The 24,055-nt window shown below is 38.8% G+C and overlaps 1 protein-coding gene and 1 pseudogene across 3 annotated transcripts in view; one reads left to right on the forward strand and one right to left on the reverse strand.

Moving 5' to 3' along the window:
* DPYS (dihydropyrimidinase) overlaps window positions 1-24,055 on the forward strand; it is an 80,708-nt gene that overhangs the window by 29,439 nt on the left and 27,214 nt on the right. For 2 of the 3 annotated variants that reach the window (XM_039853999.1, XM_039854000.1), the window contains exons 5-7: window positions 3,443-3,599; window positions 4,869-5,010; window positions 7,141-7,283. In XM_039853999.1, the coding sequence (XP_039709933.1) occupies window positions 3,443-3,599; window positions 4,869-5,010; window positions 7,141-7,283 (442 nt within the window). Of the gene's footprint in view, window positions 1-3,442; window positions 3,600-4,868; window positions 5,011-7,140; window positions 7,284-22,633; window positions 22,744-24,055 lie in introns of those variants that run through there. The other variant, XM_039854001.1, reaches the window with a different exon arrangement.
* Window positions 4,230-4,355, reverse strand: LOC120595895 (uncharacterized; annotated as a pseudogene).

Raw genomic sequence — 24,055 nt, forward strand, 5'->3', positions numbered from 1 at the left:
AGGACTTTAACATTTGAATTTTGGCAAGGAGCATAATTCAGTCCAAATCATGAAGTGACTCAGGAAGATACTAGGTACTTTCATATACATTAATTTATTTAATCTTCACAAAATTGCCACACCGGGGGAACATTGTGATCCCATTTCATAGATGAGAAAAACTGAGACTAAGGACTCATCTTGCTCAAGGTCACCAACTAAAAAGTGGCAAAATCAGGATTCAAACTGAAACCTGTGTGATCTACTCTGTTATGCTCCTTCTATGTATTTTCCTTCTCAATTATTTTCTTCCTTTGTAAATGCAATATTTTGAATCAAAATGGAGCCCAGGAAAAATTAGTTTTATGAACGTGTTTGGCTGTTTGTTCCGCAGCCAGTGCTTCTACTCCTAGTTACCTGTGCCAGCATCTCGGCGTCTTTCAACCTTCTCTCACGGGTCTCGGGACTCAATTCAGTGCTGCGCCCAAATCCAGACAAGGCATTCACATCCGTTCCATCACTCTCATCTAATAAACGGGTTGTCTGGTGAGGAGGGAGTTTGAGTTGTTTGGACATGTTGCATTATTTGGAAATTTTTAGAAGCTCCCAGAGGGCAAAAATCCTTTAAGTAGGAGATTGCATCATAAGTGCAGAGTCTTTTCTGTTTATGAGAGAAAGAAGGAGAAGACATGTATGGGTAGACAGGATACAACGTAATGTGAAACTTGCTAAGATGGGGGAGGAGATTAATGATGAAGCTGTACTCTCTCCCAAGAGTTGTTGAAACCATCTGGTCTCAAATGTAATCAGGAGAGTACCAGATGAGGACAGATAGTGCACTTTTCATTACCAACCTGCTAAGCGTAGTAAATGAAACCAGTAAGTGAAATTGGAAAATTGCTCAGCCACATCCACAAATAGCTTGTGGTTGACTTAAACATTTAAAGATACATGCTCTTCACCAAGAAATGAAAAAGGAGGACACTTTTCTTAGTAACATAGCGCATATGTATGATATGCTAGCAGAGTATTAGGATTCTAATTCTGGTGTACCACTGACTACCCCTGTGTCTTGGGCAAGTTGGTCTTGTTGAGTATGAATTTCATCTGTCAAATCAGCGTGAAGGTAGCCGTGAAGATCAAATGAGATATACGACCTTCAAACAATAATAGCAAACTATAGAGTGCTGTATATATGTTAGCTATTTTTATTATTGCTTTATTTTTAGCCCAAATCTAACAGAACGCACAATTACACTGAATTATTCAGTTTGAGTCTCCAGTTTATGGGTTCTCCAAGCTCCTTGGTTTCTTTCCCCTTTTTACTCCTTGCATACTGTTTCGTCCTTTGAAATTACCTTAAAACCATTGTGAAACATGGGGAAGGGCAGTTAGGAATTTTTACTCTTTCGTTTTTCAATTTTTTTTTTTTTGTATTTATGGATGCTTAATTTGCAGATATTTACAGAGAGACAGTTGAAAATAGCCCAGTCAACGAAGAGCTCGTGGTGTGTACCAAAAAGCAGCTGTCACATTTTAAAGGAGCTGAGCCCTTCGGAGGAAATTACCTGTTATCTGGTTTCAAAACAGTCCTGGCAGGCTCTTGGTAGATGCTGACACATTTAATCTTTCCTGAGTGCTATTAAAATTGTAGAACTTTTGGAACAGTATTCCCATATCACCTCGATGGGCCAAATGATTGAATAGAATAGGTGATAAGGACCTTTCCTCTGTGATGAAGCACCACGGAAAATCCTGAGTTGGCAATTGTAAAGTGATTGCTGATCACATCTCCCAAGTTTCTCATTGTCCAAGCATCTGTAAGAAGTTCTCTTGGAATAGGAAGATCCCTCTGTGCAAATAACATATTGTGTCCACCCTGCTATTTCTCCAGCAAATAATACATTACTTCTTAGTTCATATTAAAAATGATTGCTTCTTGTCCCACACACCCGAAAGATACTAATGGTATTTCCTCTTTTCTGGGACTTGGGCAGTAAGGCACAGGTATGGGATGGGATTCACCCCGTGTGTGTGCATCAAGAAAGCGAAGGATCTTAGCAGTGGCTGAGTCCCTGGAGAGCAACTTTTATTGACCACAGTCTGATATTTGGTCACTTAAGAAGCACAATTAGGCTTCAATAAACCTTGCTTTCATGGTTTTTCAAATTTCTAGGCTAGTTAGAGGACAGTGGCTAGTTTGGGGGAGGAACAGTCTTTGAGATAATAGGGTGCTGCATTCCAATTTAATATGACTCAGGCAGCTAGTGGCCATCCACTGTCAATACTCCCCGAGGAAATCAGTTAATTTCAGTTATCTATCAAGATTTAAACTAAAATCTGGCATCCGATTAACCAGAGTGAACTAATTTGGTATGCCAGCATCTCTACTCTGCACTCTCCTTTATGACTGCTTGGATATGATCAGGTGGATGGATGCCAGGGAATCTGTTATCCTGACAAATGCTAATCAGAGGTAGGATTCTGATTTTAAATTCAAATTCACTATGCGCTATTAACTTTTCTAACATTGCATGTGCTTTTGATGACCTCATTTGCATGATTTTTAAAATATGCATTTCTGATTACAATTTTATCTGAGTGTTCTTTTATTTAATATGTTTTTAGAGGAAGTTTTTCTTTCTTAAATGTGTGAAAAGAGTATCAATCTATTTGCAGCAGAGATACACCGAAGTTGAACACCATATGACAATGTGATAATTGTCATCAGAGTAATATGCATAGCAGTTAGGACCACTAGAGTTAAATGTATGGATTCGAATCTTACCTCCACTACTCTGTCTATATAAAGTGCATGTAATGTAACTGTAGAGAAGTGATTTAAGCCCATAAGCTTTATCCTTATCTTTTAATGGAGATAATAATAACATTTCCTAGAGTGGGCTTTGAGAAGATTTCATTAGAATGGCACATGTATCAGCCAGCTTTTGCTAGGTTACAGCACAGTAACAAATGAATCAAAAGTATTATTGGCTTACAGTTACAGAGATTTAATTCTCATTCGTACTCGTGTCCGTTATGGGTTGGCTCTGACTCTGCTCCATATTCTCTTTGTTCTGAGACACAACCGAAGGAGCAGCCTCTGCTGGTCTCATGACAGAGGGAAAAATGGGGATGGCAAAACTTATTGTGGTGTTAACGACTTCTGCTTGGAAGCAGCACATATCACTTCCGTTCATATTTGATTGGCCAAAGTAAGCCACGTGGCCAAGTGTAATATCAGCAAGAGTGTACAATCATCTACCATAACATGCAATGCACATTTATTGGAACACAGTAAATGCTCAACAAACAGTATTTTTTATTTTTCAATCCTGCTCACAAAAGGTTTAGGATTCATATTATACTTTGCAAAGACAGAAAAGACTAATATTTGTGTGTTTGTCAGATGGTTCTTTTAAGAGCAAATTAAGGTGCCGTACGCTTCCTTTTAACTTCCCAGGGAAGGTGGTCTATGGAGAACCCATAGCGGCGAGCCTGGGCACAGATGGCACTCACTACTGGAATAAAGAATGGCACCATGCAGCCCACCATGTTATGGGTCCACCTTTACGACCAGACCCTTCAACTCCTGACTACCTCATGAATCTATTGGCTAAGTAATCATTTAGCAGATGACTGTGAAGTGTTTTACCAAAATCAGGTGTTGTTCGAGTCTCAGGTTTGAGTATAGGAGATCTTGTCTTACCATTTGCACCTTCCATTCATCTCCCAGTATTCTGTTGTACTTGACCCGATAGGCCCTGGGGACTGGCCCTCATCTGGAAACCAAAAGGCATTAGCTTAGTTATGTTATGATATAGTGTGAAATTCTCTCCTGGACACAGAGAAAGCAAATCATTTTTATTGAAATTATTCTCTCTTCTGGATTTTTCCTTGTCTTTTCTCTTATTGCCTAGAGCCAGATCTCTCTATTATGCTTTATTTTTATCATTCAGAATATTCTTGAATTCTTTCTATGTGGATATAACTTGGGAACCAGATTATGGCTGTGGGGATGGGAAGGCAAACTCTGACCTTCAGTAGATTATCTTCGTGAAAGGTCATCCAAATTATCTTCAGAGACACTACTTTCTGAGAGGTTATGATATTTTTCTTTAGAATTACACCATTCACAGACACCCTGACACCCTGGATTGATACTCAGATCCAAGTTAACAAAGAGCTTTTCACAATAGACTGTACAAGAGCCTTCAGTCTCCTTCCTTCCTTTTTTTTTTTTTTTTTAATGCCTACAGCACCTGGTCTTCCTAGATTCCTAGGTGGTCTCCCATCCAAGTACTAACCAGGCCTGATCCTGCTTAGCTTCCGAGATCAGACGAGATCGGGCACGTTCAGGGTGCATGGCCATAGAGTCTCTTTCCTTCTTTACACTTCTACATCCCCAAGATCATTCACCAGCCAAAGCAGGATTCCTGTCACTGATGACATTAACACCCTTAGCCAGTGTCACATCTCTGCTCATCACAACATTTGGCCAGGGGGACAATGTCCTGGATGACCTGCCTCTGTTCACGTGGTCACTGTAGTTCATTGGTATGTAGTACTCTGCTCACAAGAAACTTTCACTTATATTATTGCCAGCAATTCTGAAATACTTATCATCAAGTATATATAATTATCAATTTCTAAATGAGAAACTGAGCATTGGACAAGCACATAATCACAGTGGTACTGAGCCTAGAACCTCCACAAGTGCTTTCTGGAATAGAAATAGGGGTGGGTGAAATATGTACTTGAAAAAGCTACTCGTTTTCCATTGCAGTTTTCTGACTTTCAGTTGAGAAGGGGGTCAGGAGACTAGGAAAGGGTATGGTGGTTTCCTCCTGACCTATTCCCCATCACTCTCTTGTGTTTTTCTTCTGCAGTGACGATCTAACCACAACAGGCACTGACAACTGCACTTTCAACACCTGCCAGAAAGCTCTTGGGAGGGACGATTTTACAAAGATTCCCAATGGGGTGAATGGCATTGAGGACCGGATGTCAGTAGTATGGGAAAAAGGCGTGGTGAGTTTCATGAGATACAGACTGTTTTGCCTAATTCTTCTGCCAGGATCCAGCCTGTTTTAGGGGTAGCAAACTTTCACAGAGAAGATTTTTGATTGTTTTTACTAGAGTGGAGACTCTAGTAAAAACAATTTCAGAGAAGATTTTTGATTGTTTTTACTAGAGTGGAATGCGACACCATCACCACTGCCACCCCCACCCCCAGGATAATCGTTTTTTTCTCTGCGTGATTTAGTTTAGAGGATGTGTTATGCCTTTTTGATGCATTTAGATTGGGTGCCAATGTAGAGTCTTATTCTTTGAAATGTTATAGCCCTTCCACATGATTCCTCATGTTCTTAAATCCCAGTTCCTTGTATGTCACTGGTATAAATTCTTGGAATGATTGAAAATATGTGAAGGCTTTTTATTATGTTCATGTAACCTTTTCGTGAAATCTCTGTAGATGTCCCCTTTTAGAACCCTTGGATGTCATATTTTTAAAATCGCTGCATGAGGGCACATAAATAAGAATTAAAAATCTAGAAAGAGATATTTTCGATTCCTACGATTTAAAAATTTCTCCCTGAGGATGGAGGAGAATCAAATAGCTAAATGTTCGTATTAACCTCTCTAGCCAGTTTACACGTATAGATGTGAAGATCAGTAGGGACACCTGCCTGGTAAGACCTGAGGTCCCCAATTTCATGCCATTCACACCCATCTCCTAGGATCCCTCCCTTAAATGACAGATGAATCGCATCTCATTCTTCAGAATCCCCTACGCATACCACCCACATCTAACTCTCATTATTTACCAGATCTTGTCAATTTTATTTCCAAACGCCTTCTTATTTCCATCTTTATATCCACCACTCTGCTTTGGGGCCTATCGATTGTTGGAACTTCTGCAGTCGTCCCCACAGCTGGTGTCCCTGCCTCTGGTCTCACTCGCTACAATCTATTCTATGCTCCAGTACCAGAGTCACCTTTCGAAAATGAAGGTCTGTTCATGATACCTTCCTCTCTAAAACCCTTTCATTTTCTCCATGACTTATATGATGATATTTGAACAATTAATTTACATGTAAAGATCTTCAAAACATCTCTGTAGCCCCGTCTTCTACTAATCATTCTCTTCACACCCCCTTTTCCTCTACCCTAACTCTCACCATCCCCGATGACTTTTCTTTCTCTTTCTCTTTTCTTGTATTTCCTTGATAACAGTCCAACCTTTCTCTTTAAACTTGTGTTATGAGTATTTTCACTACAGCAAGTTTTCATAATCTATTACAGTTCCCAAGTATATAAGTGGCTTTAAAATGATTGAATATTTAATAACATACAAGAAATTATGTTATTTTTTAAAAAACATTAGGATGGTTTATTTATGGGAATATTACTTTTGGGACATAGTTCTTAATTAATTAATTTATTTATTTTTGAGATGGGGACCCTTTGATAATGAAATAAACTTTAAGGATGTATTTACCATATGAATGTGCATGTAGATAAACTCTCAACACTAAAAAAAAATAATAATTTTAGCAGGATTACATCCCTCCAATGTCTGTCCATTAAAAAAAATCTCTTGCAGTAGACTATCCATGATTGTTGGTACATGTAAAGTTTAAACGCACAAAATCGAACCTCTTGAGCTGATTCTTTCTTTTTCTAAAAGTGTTGTGACCTGATTTAAAGGTCTGTCTTACTTTAACTCTATAATATTCCATTTAATGTCTTTATGATCACTCATAAATCTTGGGTCTGCAATATATAAGCCACATCATAAATGCAGTAGACGGGCAGTAAACTTTAAATAAGAAATGAAAATACCATTGCTAACATTTAGCTGTTGTCTATGTGATTCTAGGAAGTATGAAAAAATTAGTAGTGGTATTTTTTTAAGCTGAAGTATTTTTAAAAGGTTATCTTCAGGCTTCCACATGCTATCCCACCATCCCCATCATCATTATGATTAGTTAAGACTTACCAGCATCCACAAATGTGTTCAGCTCTACAACATAAGAAATTAGATACATTTCTTTTTGGTTCTAAAAGATACAAATTTTGTACTTTTAGTGATAGAAGATTTTTAAATATTTGATCATTATAACAAATGCATTTTCTTCCTTGAATTGCTTTATACAGCATAGTGGTAAAATGGACGAAAACCGGTTTGTGGCAGTTACCAGCACAAATGCAGCTAAAATCTTTAATCTCTATCCAAGAAAAGGAAGAATAGCTGTAGGATCAGATGCTGACATTGTGATTTGGGACCCAAAAGCCACAAGGTAAGTCTAAGTTCTTGCTCTCATTGGTTTCATAATGGAGAAAAAGCACTAACTTGCAAAGAAATTATTCATTGGCCTTAATCAGCCATTTCTTATTAGGTGATTTATTTAGCCATGCTCAGATATTTTGTGCCTGTGCATAAGAGAAATGTTTTAATGTACAAATATTCCTTTGTTTTTCTTGGCATAGAGGATGCAAACGTTGTGTTGCTTACCGTTCCCTGGAAATAAATATGTGTATAAAACCAATACAAATTTAACATTTCAGTGCTTGGCAGATGCCTGAATTCACATAGAGGAAAGGTACAGAGCAATGAAGAAAATAAAAGGCTTAGTTTGAAAAGGGCTGAATTCAAAACTCGAAATAATTACAGCCTTTTTTAAGCTTTCAGATAGAAAAATTCCAGCACAAAGGATGTCACTTTTAGTTAGCCAAATTTTCCAGTTGAGTTCGTCTTGAGCCTGTCATTCCCAGTAGACTCCAGCTTTTCGTTTCCAGTTTCCATAATTCTATGTTAATATTGCAGGTCTGGCAAATTCCAACTCAGAAAAGCATCCAAAGAGGTAGAAGCTCTGTTAATTTCTCTTTACAGGACGTTAGCACAGACGACACCTGCATCCTGATTTGTGTTTTTTATAAACTTTGCAATTGTAATGGAGAAAATTCCAAATACTTAACATATTGTCTGTGTGTGCATGCACGCCTGTGTAAACAGGGATATGATAGCTCCATCCACCTTCATTGTATATGCATTTTTTTCAAAGTCTATTGGGTTTTTCATTGTAGTAAGCAAAGATCTATAGTTTCTTGGGAGTGACGTTGTCACAAAGACCCAGTTACAATTGAAGTGCTCCTGGGCTACCTTCTGAGGAAAAGAAGATCATTGGAGAAGCACTTTCCTACCATCGCTCTGAGCATAAAAACAAATCTCTTAGAAGATACTTGTCTTTTTAAGCTTGACACTCTTCACTCTCCTCTGAGCACTCACTGTCTCATCTCAGAAACCCGTTCAGGTAGCCAGCAGTACTTGGTCATTGTGAGTAGCGTTTAGTAAATGTGTGTCACCTCGTTGCTGTTTTAGGATCCTTGCAATGCAGTAAATGGTGGTATGAACATCTTATTTACATAAATGTCCTAAGACAGCAACAAGGCACAACTCAGAGTCTTTGTTATTATGTTAACAAGAAACCATTGGCCATTTAGGAACCAAATATCTGGTTGTCAAATGATCTAGGCCCCTCTCCCTGAATAAGAGATTAAGACAAGTCCAACCCAATGCATGCAGCTTCTCTACAAGGCTAGAAAAATTGCCTGTGGGAAGACAATGGAAAAAAGTTGCTTAAAGTTGGATTGGTCTGTGAATGAATTGAGCATGCTGTGTTTAGAGAGCTCCTGATACTGTAAATGTCACTCTGCCAGGGCTGTTGTACACCACTGGGGCCTGCCTGCCCAGGGTCATTTCTGCTGCAATTCAAACAATTCAGGCTTCCTCAAGTACTGAGACAAGACAGGTCTTTTAAAATAACTTGTGGCTTAAGGAGATCATGAGACTTAATCAGAAAACCTGGATAATTTCAAAAGGGAGAAAACTACCATGTGGAAGAAAGATTTATGGGAAATGGTGTTTTTAAAGCATAGCATCTGGGAGAGTCATAACAATGATAATAATTAGTAATAATTTACGTGTGTGCAGCTCTCAGTGGTCTTAAAAATACTTCGGCATCTAGAATATGATTTACAAGGTAAGACAAACATGATCATCTTACAGTGATGAGAAAACTATAGCACAACAGTGTCTGTGCTAGGTTTGACACGACAACACTGATCCAGTGTCTTCGACTTTGCAAACTTGTTTGCTTTTCATGAGATTCAGTACCATGCTAGTGCCCTGATATCAAAGCAGAGCACTTTATATCCTACTTGATTGTTCACGGTCCATTTTTGCTTCCAATTAAGTGGGCCAGTAACCAAAAGCTTTTTGGATTTGATTCTATTCTTTATTATTCCTTTTCTAAGGTGAAGGAGAAAGGAAAACACCCTACTGAATGAGGTGACTACTCAGTCTAAGTCTTAATGTAGTGAGCATGGGAGGCCACTCCCTCTGGTTCTCCTTTTTAACCCTACCAGCAGCACCCAGCCTTAAGGTCTGCTCAGCTGTTTTAATTTCTGAAGATGACACCAGCTCAGGTGTAAAGCATTGTCTTCCTTAGACAACTGGACAAAGAGAAATGACCTGAAACTAAGGTTATGCATAATTCACTTACTTTATTTACCACGTATATTGTTGCTTGGAGGATATTTATATGCTGTGATTATGTCTCTTTGAGTCATGTTTTCGACTATATAAATTTAGACCACTTTCTCGCAAGTGTTAGTTACTGATTTCTTTAACATTGTTTTGTCCTTCCTTTCCTATTCAGTTGTTTCTGAATTGCACATAATGATCCAGATGCTCCGTTTTTTTTTTTAAAGACCTATATATTACCTGCTTAATTTCCCTCATTTCTAATCTAAGAATAACTAACTTAAGGTCAAAGTAAAAAGCTTCTGCACTTTTAAATTTCTTTCTATCTCTTTCTCTCATCAGTTCTTTAATATTCTTATACCTGTCCTCACTGTATAACAGTAATAATAACAGAAAACTAAATATTTACATTTTCATATATGTGTCTTTTGGGGTAAAGATGCATACTGACATTCGATTGTTAGTGCTAAGTCTTCTTCATCTTTGTCTGTTCGTTGTGTACACCTGGGCACATGAAAACCAGCACAATCCGAGAGCCTGATGTGTAAATTCTGGCCCCTGCTCCATCAATGCTAAGCCCGGGGACCCACGCAAATGTCTTAGGGTCTCTGAAGATCAAGTCTCTCATATGAAAAATGAGGTTATTAATCATTGTTATGCTTAGCTCATAAGATTTTTGTTAGAATCACGAGGTAATATATGTGCAAATGCTTTATAAACTAAGAAAGTGTTACACAAAGACAAAATATGTATTGTTACGGTTATCAAGTATGGCTGGCATCATTCTTTGCAGTACATTTTCATTGTTAGGGGTTCTAAGCTGCTTTGACTTTAGCGACTGGGGAGGCAGCCGAACCATAGCCTCGATATCTCTCAGCCTCAGATTCTTTTAAAAAACTGGAAACTATAGGAGGGGCTCCATGGAGCAGTGGTTAGCATGTCTGCTTTACATGCAGAAGGTCTTGGGTTTGCACCCCAGGTGGAGTCACGGACCATACCCCGTGTGCACCAGGCCCCAGGTGTGTGCTGTGAGTGTATGAGAGGAGACACCCCAGCTTCAGAGAACCAGTTCTTACGGGGAAATGGCAACATCCATAGGTCAGGGGTGGAAGTGAGTGAGGGGAATGAAAGAGGGGGAAAAAAAAAACCTGGAAACTGTAAGATACTAGCAAACCGAGTACAGCAACATATTAAAAAGATTATACACCCTGATCAAGTGGGCTTCATCCCAGGGGCACAGGGATGGTTCAACATATGCTAATCAATGAATGTGATACACCACATAAATTAAAAAATAATCATAAGATCATATCAATAGATGCAGAAAAAGCCTTTGACAAGATACGGCATCCACTTAACAAAATTGGTATATGGCCTTACCATAATAAAGGCCATACATGACAAACCCTCAGCGAACATTATTCTTAATGGTGAAAAACTGAAAACCTTTCCTCTAAGATCAGGAACAAGGCAAGGCTGTCCACTATCACCACTGTTATTCAATATAACATTGGAGGTCCTAGCGAGTGCAATTAGACAAGAGAAAGAAATAAAAGACATCCAAATAGGAAACAAAGAAGTCAAACTGCCACTATTTGTGGATGACATGGTTCTCTATATAGAAAATTCTAAAGACTCCACAAGAACACTACTAGAAACAATAAGCAAATACAGTAATGTTTCTGGATACAAAATCAGTGTTCAAAAATCCATAGTGTTCCCACACTCTAATAATGAAGTGTCAGAAAAAGAAGGAAAAAATAATTCTTTTTGCAATTGCAACAAAAAGAATAAAATATCTAGGAATAAACCTAATGAAACATATGAAGGACCTATATAATGAAAACTATAAGACCCTATTAAAAGAAATCAAAGAAGATACAGAGAAATGGAAAGATATTCTGTGTTCTTGGATTGGAAGAATCAGCATAGTTAAAATAACCTTATTACCTAAAGCATTATACAGATTAAATGCAATCTGCATCAAAATCCCATCACCACGCTTTAAAGAAATAGAACAAAACATCATCAAATTTGTATGGAAGCACAAAAGACCCTGAATTGCCAAAGCCATCCTGAGAAAAAAGAATGAGGGAGGAGGCATCACTCTGCCCGACTTCAAATTGTACTACAAAATGACAGTAAACAAAACGGCATGGTATTGGCAAAAACACAGACACACAGACCATTGGAACAGAATTAAGAGTCCAGAAATAAACCCATGTTTATATGGGCAAATAATTTTTTACAAAAGAGCCAAAAACATACAGTAGATAAAGGAAAGTCTCTTCAATAATTGGTGCTGGGAAAACTGGAAAGCCACCTGCAAAAGAATGAAACTAGACTGTTGTCTATCCCCGCACACCAAAATTAACTCAAAATGGATTAAGGACCTGAATATAAGACCTGAAACAATAATTTCCATAGAAGAAATATAAGAACTAAACTCACAGACCTTGAACTTAAAGATGATTTTATGAATTTGACCTCAAAGGCAAGGGAAATAAAAGCAAAAATAAATGAATAGGACTATATCACACTAAAAAGTTTCTGTGCCTCACAGCAAAAAAAAAAAAAAACCATCAACAAGGTAAAGAAACAACCATCAAATGGGAAAATATATTTGCAAGCATCGCCTCCAATAAAGGTCTAATATCCAAAATATACAAAGAACTCATACAATTCAATAACACCAAAAAATCAAACGATCCAATTAAAAAATGGGCAAAGGACCTGAACAGACACTTCTCCAAAGAAGACATACAAATGGCCAACAAACATATGAAAAGATGTTTAACATCGCTAGCTATTAGGGAAATGCAAATTAAAACCACAATGAGATACCATCTCATAACTGTTAGAGTAGCTGTTATCAACAGGACAAGTAATAACAAGTGTTGGAGAGAATGTGGAGAAAAAAGAACCCTCATACACTGCTGGTGGGACTGCAAATTGGTACAGCCACTGTGGAAAACATCATGAAGATTCCTCAAAAAACTAAGAATTGATCTACCATATGATCCAGCAATCCCTCTACTGGGTATTTTCCTCAAAGACTTGAAAACATGTCCGAAAAGATATTTGCCCACCAGTGTTAACAGCAGCATGATTCACAGTGGCCAGGACAAGGAAGCAACCAAAGTGTCTGACAGTAGATGATTGGATAGAGAAGCTGTAGTACATATATACAGTGGAATATTACTCAGCCATAGAAGAGATGAAATACTGCCATTTGCGACAACATGGATGGACCTCAGGATAATCATGCTAAGCGAAATAAGCCAGACAGGAGAAGTTGAAAACCACATGATATCACTTATATGGAGGATATAAACCTAAAAGCAACAAATGAACAGGACAAACAAACAGAGACTTATGGACATGGACTAGTGGTTACCAGAGGATTGGATGGAGGGGAAGGTAGATGAGGTAAAAGGGATCAAACATGTGGTGACAGAAAGAAATTAACTATTGGCAGTGAACATACAATGCAACATATATATGACTTACTGTTGTTCTGTACACTTGAAACTTACTGAATTTCATTAACCAATGTCACCATAATAAAAATAAATATTTAATTAATTTTAAAAAAATGGAAACTTTTGTTTTTTTCTTTTTTCAACTGTTTCATTTTCAAAAAATGAAGAAACATCATCTTTCCTTAGCAAGGTATATTAAATGATCTAGCCCCTTTGGATTTTTTTTTTGACTTGTTCTAGATCTTGCTTCTTTAACCTTTTAATTTAAGAATTTTCCTTAAGCCATCATCAATTTTTTTCACTATCATTCATCTTTTTCAGTGTGAAAATTGCAGAATGTGGGAAACAGGGAGCTTCATAGAATAACGAATCTGAAAGAATATTTAAATAAGGAGAAAGTGAGTCGTGGTTCATATCTAAAGAGGAAATTTTGCGGAAACCGTATGCTGGTTCCTTATCTAGGTCAATTATAGCATCGTCTTTCTCTATGCTTGGTTGCTATGAGAAAGTTGTTCATCTGGGCTGACTGTTCCTGACCAAAATGCTGCTGTCCTTAACTAGGCCTTCTTGGATGTGCAATGACATTTTTAGCCTTCTCTAACTGTGCGCACATCATCCACAGCTCCCCACAGCCTTGGACACGACGCCACCCCTGTCGTGTCAGCCTCCTCTCACCCGGCAGACTGAGCTCTGTCGACTGCTGCACGCCCACTTGCAATACTACACCCCAGCCTTTAACTCAGCATCTTTCTGCCTCACCGACCTTTTTGAAGTCTGATCCCATTTTTTAAAGAAATAAATGTTTTATTTCAGAATAGTTTTAGATTATAGAAAAGTCACAAAAATAGTAGAGTTCACATATACCCCCACATTCAGTTTCTATTATTATTATTTTACGTTACTGTGATGCATTTGTTATAATTAATGAACCAATGTTGATGCTATTATTTCCTGGAGTCCACACTTTATTGAGATTTCTTTAGTTTTTACCTAATATTCTTTTTCCATTCCAGGATCTCATCCAGAATGTCACATTAAGTTTAGTTGGCTCTCGTGGTCTGCAACAGTTTCTCTGAGTTTCTTTGTTTTCGATGACCTTGACAGTTTTGAGGAATACTGGTCATGTATTTTGTAGAATGTCCCTCTGTTGTGGTTAGCCTGGGGTTATGGGTTTTAGGAGAAAGACTACAGAGGTAACATACCATTTTCTTCACATCCTTTCAAGAGGCCTCCTGTCAACATGACTTGCCACTGTTGACCTGGATCAGCTGACTGAGGTCAAGTTTGCTAGGTTTCTTCACTGTAGTGTTACTCATTTCTTCCTCTTTCTATAATATTGTACTTTTTAGAAGTCACTATGTATAGCCCACAATTAAAGAGTGGGGAATTATGCTCTAGTTTTATGTTTTAGTTAATTCTATATCTCGAGGGCCTGGCCCAGTTTAGCCCAGAGAAGAAGAAGAAATGTTGAATGGATAAGTGAGAAGTTTACAGCCTTCCATGCTGCATGGGAGACTGTGTGATAAAGACATGGGGTAAACTCTATCATACGCTTGAAAGTTGCTAAGAGAGTAGATTTTAAATTTTCTCACCACAAAAGAGAAATGGTAATTATGTGACATGATAAAAGGGTTAGCTAGCTATGGTGGTAATTATTTTGCAATATTTAAGCGCATCAAATCATGTTGTACACCTTAAATTCACACAACATTATACATCTATTATAGCTCAGTAAAACTGGAGAAAAATAAAGAATTGGCATAAAAGAAATTAGAAAAGGCTTTATTCGGCAACAATTATGGTGAGAGGAAGTTAAAAAGATAGCATTTTCTCACCTCATGCTTTTAATTTATTGTAAGTTATCAATAAATAGTGTTGAAAGAATTAATGAATGAAGATGAATGTAAGTTGAAAGGATTCTCCAAGGAGAAGAGGAAGAACTGTTGCACTGGTCTTACTTTTTCTGTGTCCCCTTCATTTTTGAGATTGGGGAGCAATTACCTTGTCAAGCAGCTTTTGTGAGGAAGAAAATGAACCTAACAGAGTTGCCTGCCTGTATTCTTTCATTCACGCATTCACTCAGCACAAAAGCACCTCTGTGAGCCAAGAGAAGCATGAAGGTCAAAGTTGTATAAGAACCAGGTTCTGCCTTTAGGAAGCTGACAGTCTGGGGAGAGGAGAGGAGATACAAAGTCAAATACTCTCAGTCTAAAAAATGTGTTAAAACAGAAACAAGACGCTGTTGATGTTGAAAGAAGAAAGATCATTCTTGCATTAGCATAGTCATCAGCATAGGACCACATTAGAGAGGAGTGTATATGAAGTGTCTGGCCCTGAGAGCCAAGACTAACCATAGAGGTGAGATAAACTGAGGCACTAATGGAAAGATCTGGGGGGAGGCAGTTGGGGCTGAGGATTGCGTGAGAGAGAACAGGTTCAGGCTGTGGAGGCAATAGGAAGGTGAGGAGGTCGTGAGCTGACTCTCTCCAGTTTCAATTTTGTTTATTACGATTTTAAACAGAGTTCATCTAGTGTAGGAGCATTGTTTCATCAAATAAATAAATGGATATATCAATAGGTTTTTTTCTTGCAAGATATTCCCTTTTATTTTACTTATCCGATTTTAATATTAACTGAATGTTGGTGATGTGAAGATTTTCTGTCTCGCCAAAATTTAGATGTTGGCCAAAATTTTCCTTCGAAATTTTCTGCAAGGTTTTAGCAAAAACAATTGCCCATATGGCTAGTTAGTACCTCAAATGAGAGCAACATGCATTTCACCCAAGACCCTGAAGGGGGCGCCCACAGCCCATACTGAGCTCAGGGCTCCAACCAGGCCATTGGAGCTGCTGGTTATGCAAGAACAAGCCAGCCTCTGGAGAATGAATGTATTTGCTAATGATTTTTGGCTTTGTGGTACATAGATGTTTTCATTTTTAAAAATTCTCATTACTTATTAATGGCATGTAAAATAAGTATGCTTGCAACACAATTGTAGCCTTAAAACGGGACTGCATTGAAGTTACTGAGGGAGCTCCGGAAAGAAAAGCAGTGCAGCCACGATCTTTTTCTTTTAAATCTATAAAAAGATAGATGATCCCAGGGTGAGAAATCTGACATGTGGTGATGGATGGTGAGAGAGAATTGGGAGTGGGAGTCTGTCGAGAAGGTTTGGACATCCTGATGAAAGATTACCTAAGACGTTACTAGCCTGTGAAAAGTTCCTGCAAAAATCAACTGCAATAGCTCTTACGTGTCATCGCACAATAAAAACAAACTGCATTTGGTGCATATGGATCATTCACCTTTTTCAGGAGTACAAAGAATCTGCTGCTGTATTCGGCTTGACGGCTCATTGAGCCAGTGTCTATTGCTTGTGACAGAGGTATGTGTTCCAACACTTCACTACTTGGGTCAGAGCCTCAATTTTAAGGACACATTCCCTATCTAAATGATTGGCCCATTTCTGTAGAATATCTTGGTACTTAGAGTCAAGGGGAAGAAATCAAGAGTATGATTTTCATGGAGTGTCAAGACAGAAACATATGGTATCGTGTGGTCAAGACAGAAGCTGGTCACATTGGCCAACTTGTGAAAAATCCTATGAGAGAGGATGGCATCTAAGTTACTTACAAGCCCATAGCAGCAGCAGAAACTCATGTTCTGGCAATTTAAGACTATCCTATGAGCTTCAGTTCTTCAGTATTCATTAAATAGCACTTAGTTACTATGGCAACTGTCCCTTTTCAGTATTTATGAGCTCTAGGATATCTCACAGAATCTCAAGCACACAAACACAGAGCTAACACATTGTGTGCACTGGAACATTTAATGAAGACTTCTAGCTAGACTGTATTCTGCAGAGCAGGCATATTTTACTCAGTTATTTTCGTTTATTTTTTTAAACTCAATTATAGCAGGCTTCGACTGTGAATGCACCATTCTTGAAGGCGTTGTGCCGTCTTTCCTGCTTAATTTCCTTCCCTTTCTCATTGAAGATAGAGATAAATGAATCTAACTTTATATTCAGTGAAGAGTAATGACTTGCAGCTTATGAAAGTGCCCATCTGGATTCTAAAGGCAGCCTGGTGTGTGAAAGAAAGCAGGAGAAGAATGACTATTTCATCCTTAGGTCACAGGGATTGTGGGGTATGGGGGAAAAGAAACAGGAGTATGATGCCCTTTGGCAAATAGTGATGATAACAGCTTAGTATTATAGCTATATTATCAGTGACTTTCACAGAAGCTACTGGGTATTTTCCCTTGAAGTTGCACATTGTGTATCATTTGCCTAATCTATACACTATAATCTTTCTCAAAAGAAGCATATGCACACACACACATACTTGCAAAAACTGGCACATATGCACATAAACCTAGCAACGAGGTTTCTGCTTATAAAAGTTGGTCGGCCTGAAGACTCTGCTTTAAATGCCTGTTTCTAAGAGTGTTTATAACCCACTCCTCCTCCAGTCCCCAAACCCACTCATCAAAGTGCACATAGTGTGGGATGAGAGGGTGGGATACCAAGGCCATGCACCAAGTGTGTGGGGAGAATGAAGATGATTGATGCCATGATTTTCACTGTGTCGTCTTGCATACATTCACGGAGAAAGCGTGGCTCCATGTTAAGGTTGTCCAAGCTGTGCTTTTGCATGGCTCGGGGGCACCCTTCGCACAGTAGTCACCATCGATTTATGTAGTCATTATGACCATTTTCTGACAAATGATAGCAACGTATCTTGAGGAATAAGTGCCTTTGGCTGATCTATCGCAAATCCAGCCCGCCATCTTGGCTGCTGGAGGCAAGAGCAGAACCATCATGCAAAGAGAAAGGCTTTTGGGTTGAATTCATACTCTGCCACTTGCTGACTGGATGTGACCTTGGAAATGTTATTTCATTTTTCTGAATTTTAGTTTCTTTATTTGTAGAAGATATTGATATTGATTTCGTAGCATTGTTGTGAATGTTTAAGATAGTGTACATAAAATGTTTGATATGGTAAAAGAAATTTAAAAAACAACTAAAATGCTTAGTACATTACTAATGTTCATTAGTGCTTGGTATGTGGTAGCTGGTCAGTTAGCAATAGTGGTTGGTCAGTGGAAGTAGGGGGTCAATTTGTCAAATAAATGAGAGATATTAGTAGCTATAGTTGTGATTCAAAAGTCCTTACCCTAATGACTTAATTCAGACATGAATTCTAAAAGGTATTAGAATTGTATGTCATATAAAAGCTCCATCTCTTATGTTTCTTGCATCCACCAATTTTTACCAAGAATGACTAAAATTAGGAAACTTGAATGGATTTTTTTAAGCTAAGGTAACTTGATTAAATCAGAACTCTTAAGTGCCCCCAGAGCTGACTCCTTTGAAAAACTATTTGCAGTGAAATTGTTCCAACAAACCATCTAAGATTCATTTTGTGGCCTTCGGAAGACATTTGCTTTAAAAAAATTTTAGACTATGCATGGAAAAAAAGCTAGCTTTGCTGGTTACATATGGGTAAAATTTTAACCACTATTTATTCCAGGTTGTTTATTTTAACATGTTCTTATGCAACTGAACCATTTAAGTCAATTAGAAACGATTTCCAGGTACTTTACTGCTAATAGCTGAAAAAAAAATTTTCAAATTATAAAAGAAAAGCAGCTTAGGAACAGATCACAGTAACACATTCAATCATTGATCACTTGCCATTGCCAAAGTAAGCACAGTTTATTTTAAGCATTAAGATTTGGGCAAAAAAAAAATAAAATAAAGCACCGAAGGGAGGTAGTTGTGGCATGGTCTTTTCTAACTGAGCATCTGCTATATATTTTTTCCTACCTGACATATATTAGATATTTTTCTGTCTTTGGCATTTGCCTGTCTTATATGCAGCTGTATGCCTAGGTTCCAAAAGAGTGCCAGGTACATAGACGAGAGGAGGTCAATAAGTATTTGTTGAATGAATAAACCAGGTACTAATAGTCTTGGGCCAATGAGCAAGTGGGTGATTTTAATATTTTGGTTGGGCTTTGTTCATTTGTTCCTAGAACTGGTTTAAGATCTAGGTTTTACATTTTTTTTCTTCAAGTTAAAAAAAAAATTCTTGGCACTTCTGCCTTCTTTTTTCCCAAAGCAGTACTTGACAGATATGCGTTCCAGAGTCAGTGGCCAGTAGCATTGCCTATGGACGTGGTTTAAACCAAGCTGGATCCTATTTTGAGTTGAATAACTCTGTTTATTGGCCTCAGACTTACTCCTAATTCTGGCCAGTTATCCTACAAACATGGGTCCTTGGTTATGGAAGAAACAGAAGACAGAGTGAAAATGAATAAAAGAACTTTAATATCAGGACCTGAATAGAATCCTAAGGTCCTTATCTTCCTAAAGCACAGCAAAGAGCCATGGCTTCCCACAAAGGCCTTTGAGAAAATGTCAGTAAAATTGTGCCTTTCCCTTCAGAAGAGGTTCATAGTGGAAGCCTGTTTGCAGACAGTGAGTAATTCAGGGAAGGGCAGTCTTTTCTAATGGCCTGAACAAAATGCCGAAAAACTTAATTTAAGCTGATTTGATTTTTTAAGAGCAGAGGTTCTCAAAGTGTGGTCTTTGGACCACCAACATCAGCAGCATTTGGGAATTTATTAAAAATGCAAATTCTCAGGCACCACTCCTGCTGCCTCAGAAACCCTGGGTGTAGAGCCCGTCGATCTGTGTCTTAACAAGCCCTCCCAGGGATTCCGATGCTCACTCAAGTTTGAGAACCACGGATCTAGAGTTAGGTAAGATCTTGGAAACCATCAAGCCTGATTAACTCCGCAAACAGTTTCCTTTAGCCTTACTTGATTACTCCTAGCTTTGGGGAACTTACTACCTAATCACACCTTTCCATCCTTTCTGAGGTGGCTGTCATTGTTAAGATATTCTTCCCTTGCTGCATTGAATATTACTTCCTTCCAGCTTCAACATGTCTGGCCTCTGGATCTATGCAGAATATGTCTGTGCTCTCATATGTCAGTCATTTCATTCATTCATTCATTCACTCACTCATTCACGCAAACATTTGAACAAAGTTATTGACCCCCAATAAACCATCTCATCACCAGATAAGCATTCTCAGATCCTTCAATGAACTCTTGGGTCCAGGGTTAGCAGAATCTCAATGTCCTGATCACTCTCTGTCCACCCTTCTCTTGAGACACACTCGTCATGTCCTATGAACATGTGAGCCCCAGAACTGAGTACAATTCTGCCTGTAATACCACCGGAGCACAAACATATGAGGCTGAGTACTTTTATAACTCAATGTAGAACTTCGCACTTCTTTTATTACATTTTATCTGGATGCACCTGATGGACTTGTCATTTGTAGGTACAAAAACAGTGAACTGTGGACAATTGCGTGAGGTTCTAAAATCACATTTGTTCATTCAATAATTTAAAAACATATTGAGTATTCTTCTCTGATGTTTATGTTAATATGACTAGGATTAGAAAACGGTAACATTTCCACATCACAACTTTTAAGTCCACTTGGGCAGATAATTAAAAGGTGCAATATTTTATATAAACAAAAAGTGCAAAGAATCATACAGTTAGCACTGTGCATTAACCTTCCCAAGCCCATCTCCGTCCCTCTCTCCAACAACTACCCTGGGTTTGATGTTTATTACTCCCATACATTTCTGCATTTTCTTCTATTTGCATTATATGTAGATATATTCCCAAGCTTCATATATACACACATATATAAAATTTTGTGTATTTTTAGCTTTATATGAATTGATTATACTATATATTGTATAACAATATGTTTTTTGTAGGACTTATGCATGTTGAAATGTGTAGGCTTGTTTCATTTATTTGCATTGCTGTATAGTACTCTATTTTATGGATACATCATAATAGATTATATATTCTCTCGCTGGTGAACGTTTAGGTTGTTTCTAATCTTTCAGTATATCAGATACTCTATACATCTTTGTATAGATGTGTGAATATTTCTCTAGAACAGCCATCTAGCCCCTGATTTGTTTTACATAAACTGCTGTCAGATTTTCCCCAGAAGAAACATATCTAATTGCTTGATTTTGGGACATAAATGCAGAACTTTCCATTTGTCCCTATTACATTTTATCTTGTCCCACATTCATTTCTCTAATCATTAAAAATCATATATAGAGCCCTGCCATGTGCCAGAGACTATAGTAGGTGGCCAAAGACAAAAATGAATAAGACGCAATCTCATCCTTTACCCAGGGTGGTAAGGACAGGGCTGGTGGAGAAGTGGTGGTTTTGCTTCTTGCTGCAGTCATTGTGTTTTGGACTTTGAGCCTGATACTCCAGGGATTAACTCTCACTGCCAGAGTGAGATGGGATATGGCACTAGGAAGCAGGTGGGAAAGAAGTGGAGTCAGGTAACTTGGGATCAGGACCCTTCCTGTCCCCTGAGGTGACAGAGCAAATAGTCACCTTCAGACCTGGGTCTGTACCTATTTTGTTTTCTCACTGCATACCCAGTTCTTGAAATATAGAATATTGGCACCCACTCAAGACACATGCATACAGGCATATAACTCTTCCCTATTAATCAGGGCCTCTGGTTATAGCCTCATATTTTGCACAGACGCACATGTTGGCCCTTGATTTCTTGATTCTATCACATATAGACAGATTAAAGAATATACTCATCCATATAGGTTCATGTGGAAGGATGAGCTGGAGGCGCCGAGTGAGCTGCCTGTGAATTCAAGGTCAGAGCTTCCTTGCTGTGCTGCGGGGCAGCAGATTGCATTCTCTGTCCTTGGTGACAAGTGTGCACTTGGCCGGCTCGTGGCGTGGGTCCCTGCAAATCCGCCAGCGCTCCTAGACACACAGCCCAGCACATTCTGCTGGCAGGGGGATTCTTTGGACACCACAGGGCCGTTGACGTTTCTTCTAAAAGATTTCATGTGCCTGCAGAACACCTACTCAGCGCTCTCCCAGAGGAGTGGCCTGTGCAGGCTGAGAGAGTTTGGGAAGGAGAGTCAGGCTCCATGAGGTTTACTTTGCAGCTGCAGTTGGAGTCACATTAAACCTATTGCCTAATTTCCTTTGTCTAAGTTGATTTCTCTTTGGCCAGGAGGCAAATGGATCAATATTGTTTTTTATGCTGAGATTATGTTGCCCGAAGGAAATTTTCCATTGATTCATGGTGTTTGCCTTCAGTCTTGTAACAGGCTGCGTGCTGTCTAGGCGGCGAGGGGCCTCCCCAGGTGTGCGCGTGAGCCCTAACATCTGCGCAGAGCCCACCGCGGGTGCGCTTCTGCAGCGGGTCGAGCAGGCTGCCCCTCTTAGGGCAGAGCTGGGCATCCGTGCTGAGGCTCTTTGCAGGTTTTTCTGTCCACACTCTAATATAGACAACTTTGTTTCATTTTTTTTTTTCCTTTTCTATGAAGCCCTTTTCTCTTTATCTTTCTCTACATTTGGAATGCCTTCCGCCTCTCCAGAATTTCTTAAAGATGCTTTCTTTACATTTGTGTTATAATATTTTCGTCTGTCTTCTCCCTCATCTCACCCACACTGTGATTCTGCCCTTTTCTTATCACAGGGGTGAGAAACGTTCATAATTTTCTTCCTGTTCTATTTTCCTACTAGGCATTTAAGGAAAGCTAAGATTGTGGAGGCAGAATAATGAGATGACAATTTACCCACAAGAAAAAAAAAATTGGAGCATTCATTTGTGCAGAAGGGTTGCTGAATTCCTCACATGGTAGGGGAAAAGAGTATTACTCAGTTATCTATAAAAATATTTATTGCATGCACACTCTGTATAAGAAATACACAAGAAATAGCATTGCCGAATGCTGTGGGGGACATAAATCAAAGGTGTAATACCTGCCATCAAGGAGACTGCATTCTGGTTGGATAGACAAAATATAAACATGGAAATGGATAACTCTTAGAAGAAGAAAATAATAAAAATTCAACACAAGAGGTGGGAAGGGTCTTATGTGCATGACTGCTTGACCAATAAGTGGTCCAGATCATTGTCCTAAATCAAGGTCATCAAACTTCACAGAAGACTTGGTTGGGTTTGGGAAAGGGCTTTGAGCAAACTCAATCCTTGGGGATGGCCCTGGGTAAGTAGAAAGGGGGCAGTAAAGCCACCCAATTGGAGAAGTTAAGAGTAAATGGGGGAAAATGGGAAAGATTCATTCATGGGGCAATCAAGAGACTGGAAAGGCAAAGAGATCAGGATGGTGGGTGGTCGGAGATAAGATGAGTCTTGGCCAGACTGTCGAGAGCTTTGAGTGTTAGTTTAAGCATAGATTTTCTGTTAGGCAGCATTAGCTATTGACTGTGTTTGACTGAGGGTTTAAATTGATCTAAATCTGTACTTCCCAATCTTCACATGGGACAAGTAGAAAATGATCTTATTTGTAGAGCACATGGCAGTAAAGATAAGGAGATTTGGAGACTTGAGGAGAATGTAGCATAAACAACTTGTCCTGGTTTGCCCATAACTTCCCCAGTTTTAGCAGCAAAAGTCCCATGTCCAGACAAATCCTTCAATCTAAACCTGCACCAGGACTGCTTTGTCACCTGTGAGGATGCTTTTGGTCAAAGGAGACTAGCCTACAGGCTTTTCCGACACTTGGACACTCTGGGGTCTGAGAGTATGGATCTTGCATTTGGGCTCATCAGTCGGGAAACTGGTTGAATAATAGTAGTTTAGGGTGATGAGTGTGCAGGATGGACTGGAGTTAGGGAGAATGGTCAGGAGCTGTTGGTGGAGTCTGGCTTGAGGGGATAAGGACTCAGGCAAGATAATGATGGCATTGGGGAGAGAAAAAGATTTAAGAGATGTTATTTTCTTTCTTGACAACTGAGTGAAAGATTGGAAATGGAGTGAGAGAGAAGAGTCAGAAGTGACTTTAAAACAACTGCAGTTTTGTTCTTTTATGACCCAAGCATTTATTGAATGCCAGCTGGGTGTAATATATTGTACTCAAAGTTGAGTGAGAAATTTCTTCTCCTAAAGTCACTTTGGATCTAATTGGACAGATAAGAAACACT

The sequence above is a fragment of the Pteropus medius genome, unplaced genomic scaffold (genome assembly GCF_902729225.1).
Source record: "Pteropus medius unplaced genomic scaffold, Ma_sr-lr_union100, whole genome shotgun sequence".
Classification (NCBI taxonomy): Eukaryota; Metazoa; Chordata; class Mammalia; order Chiroptera; family Pteropodidae; genus Pteropus; species Pteropus medius.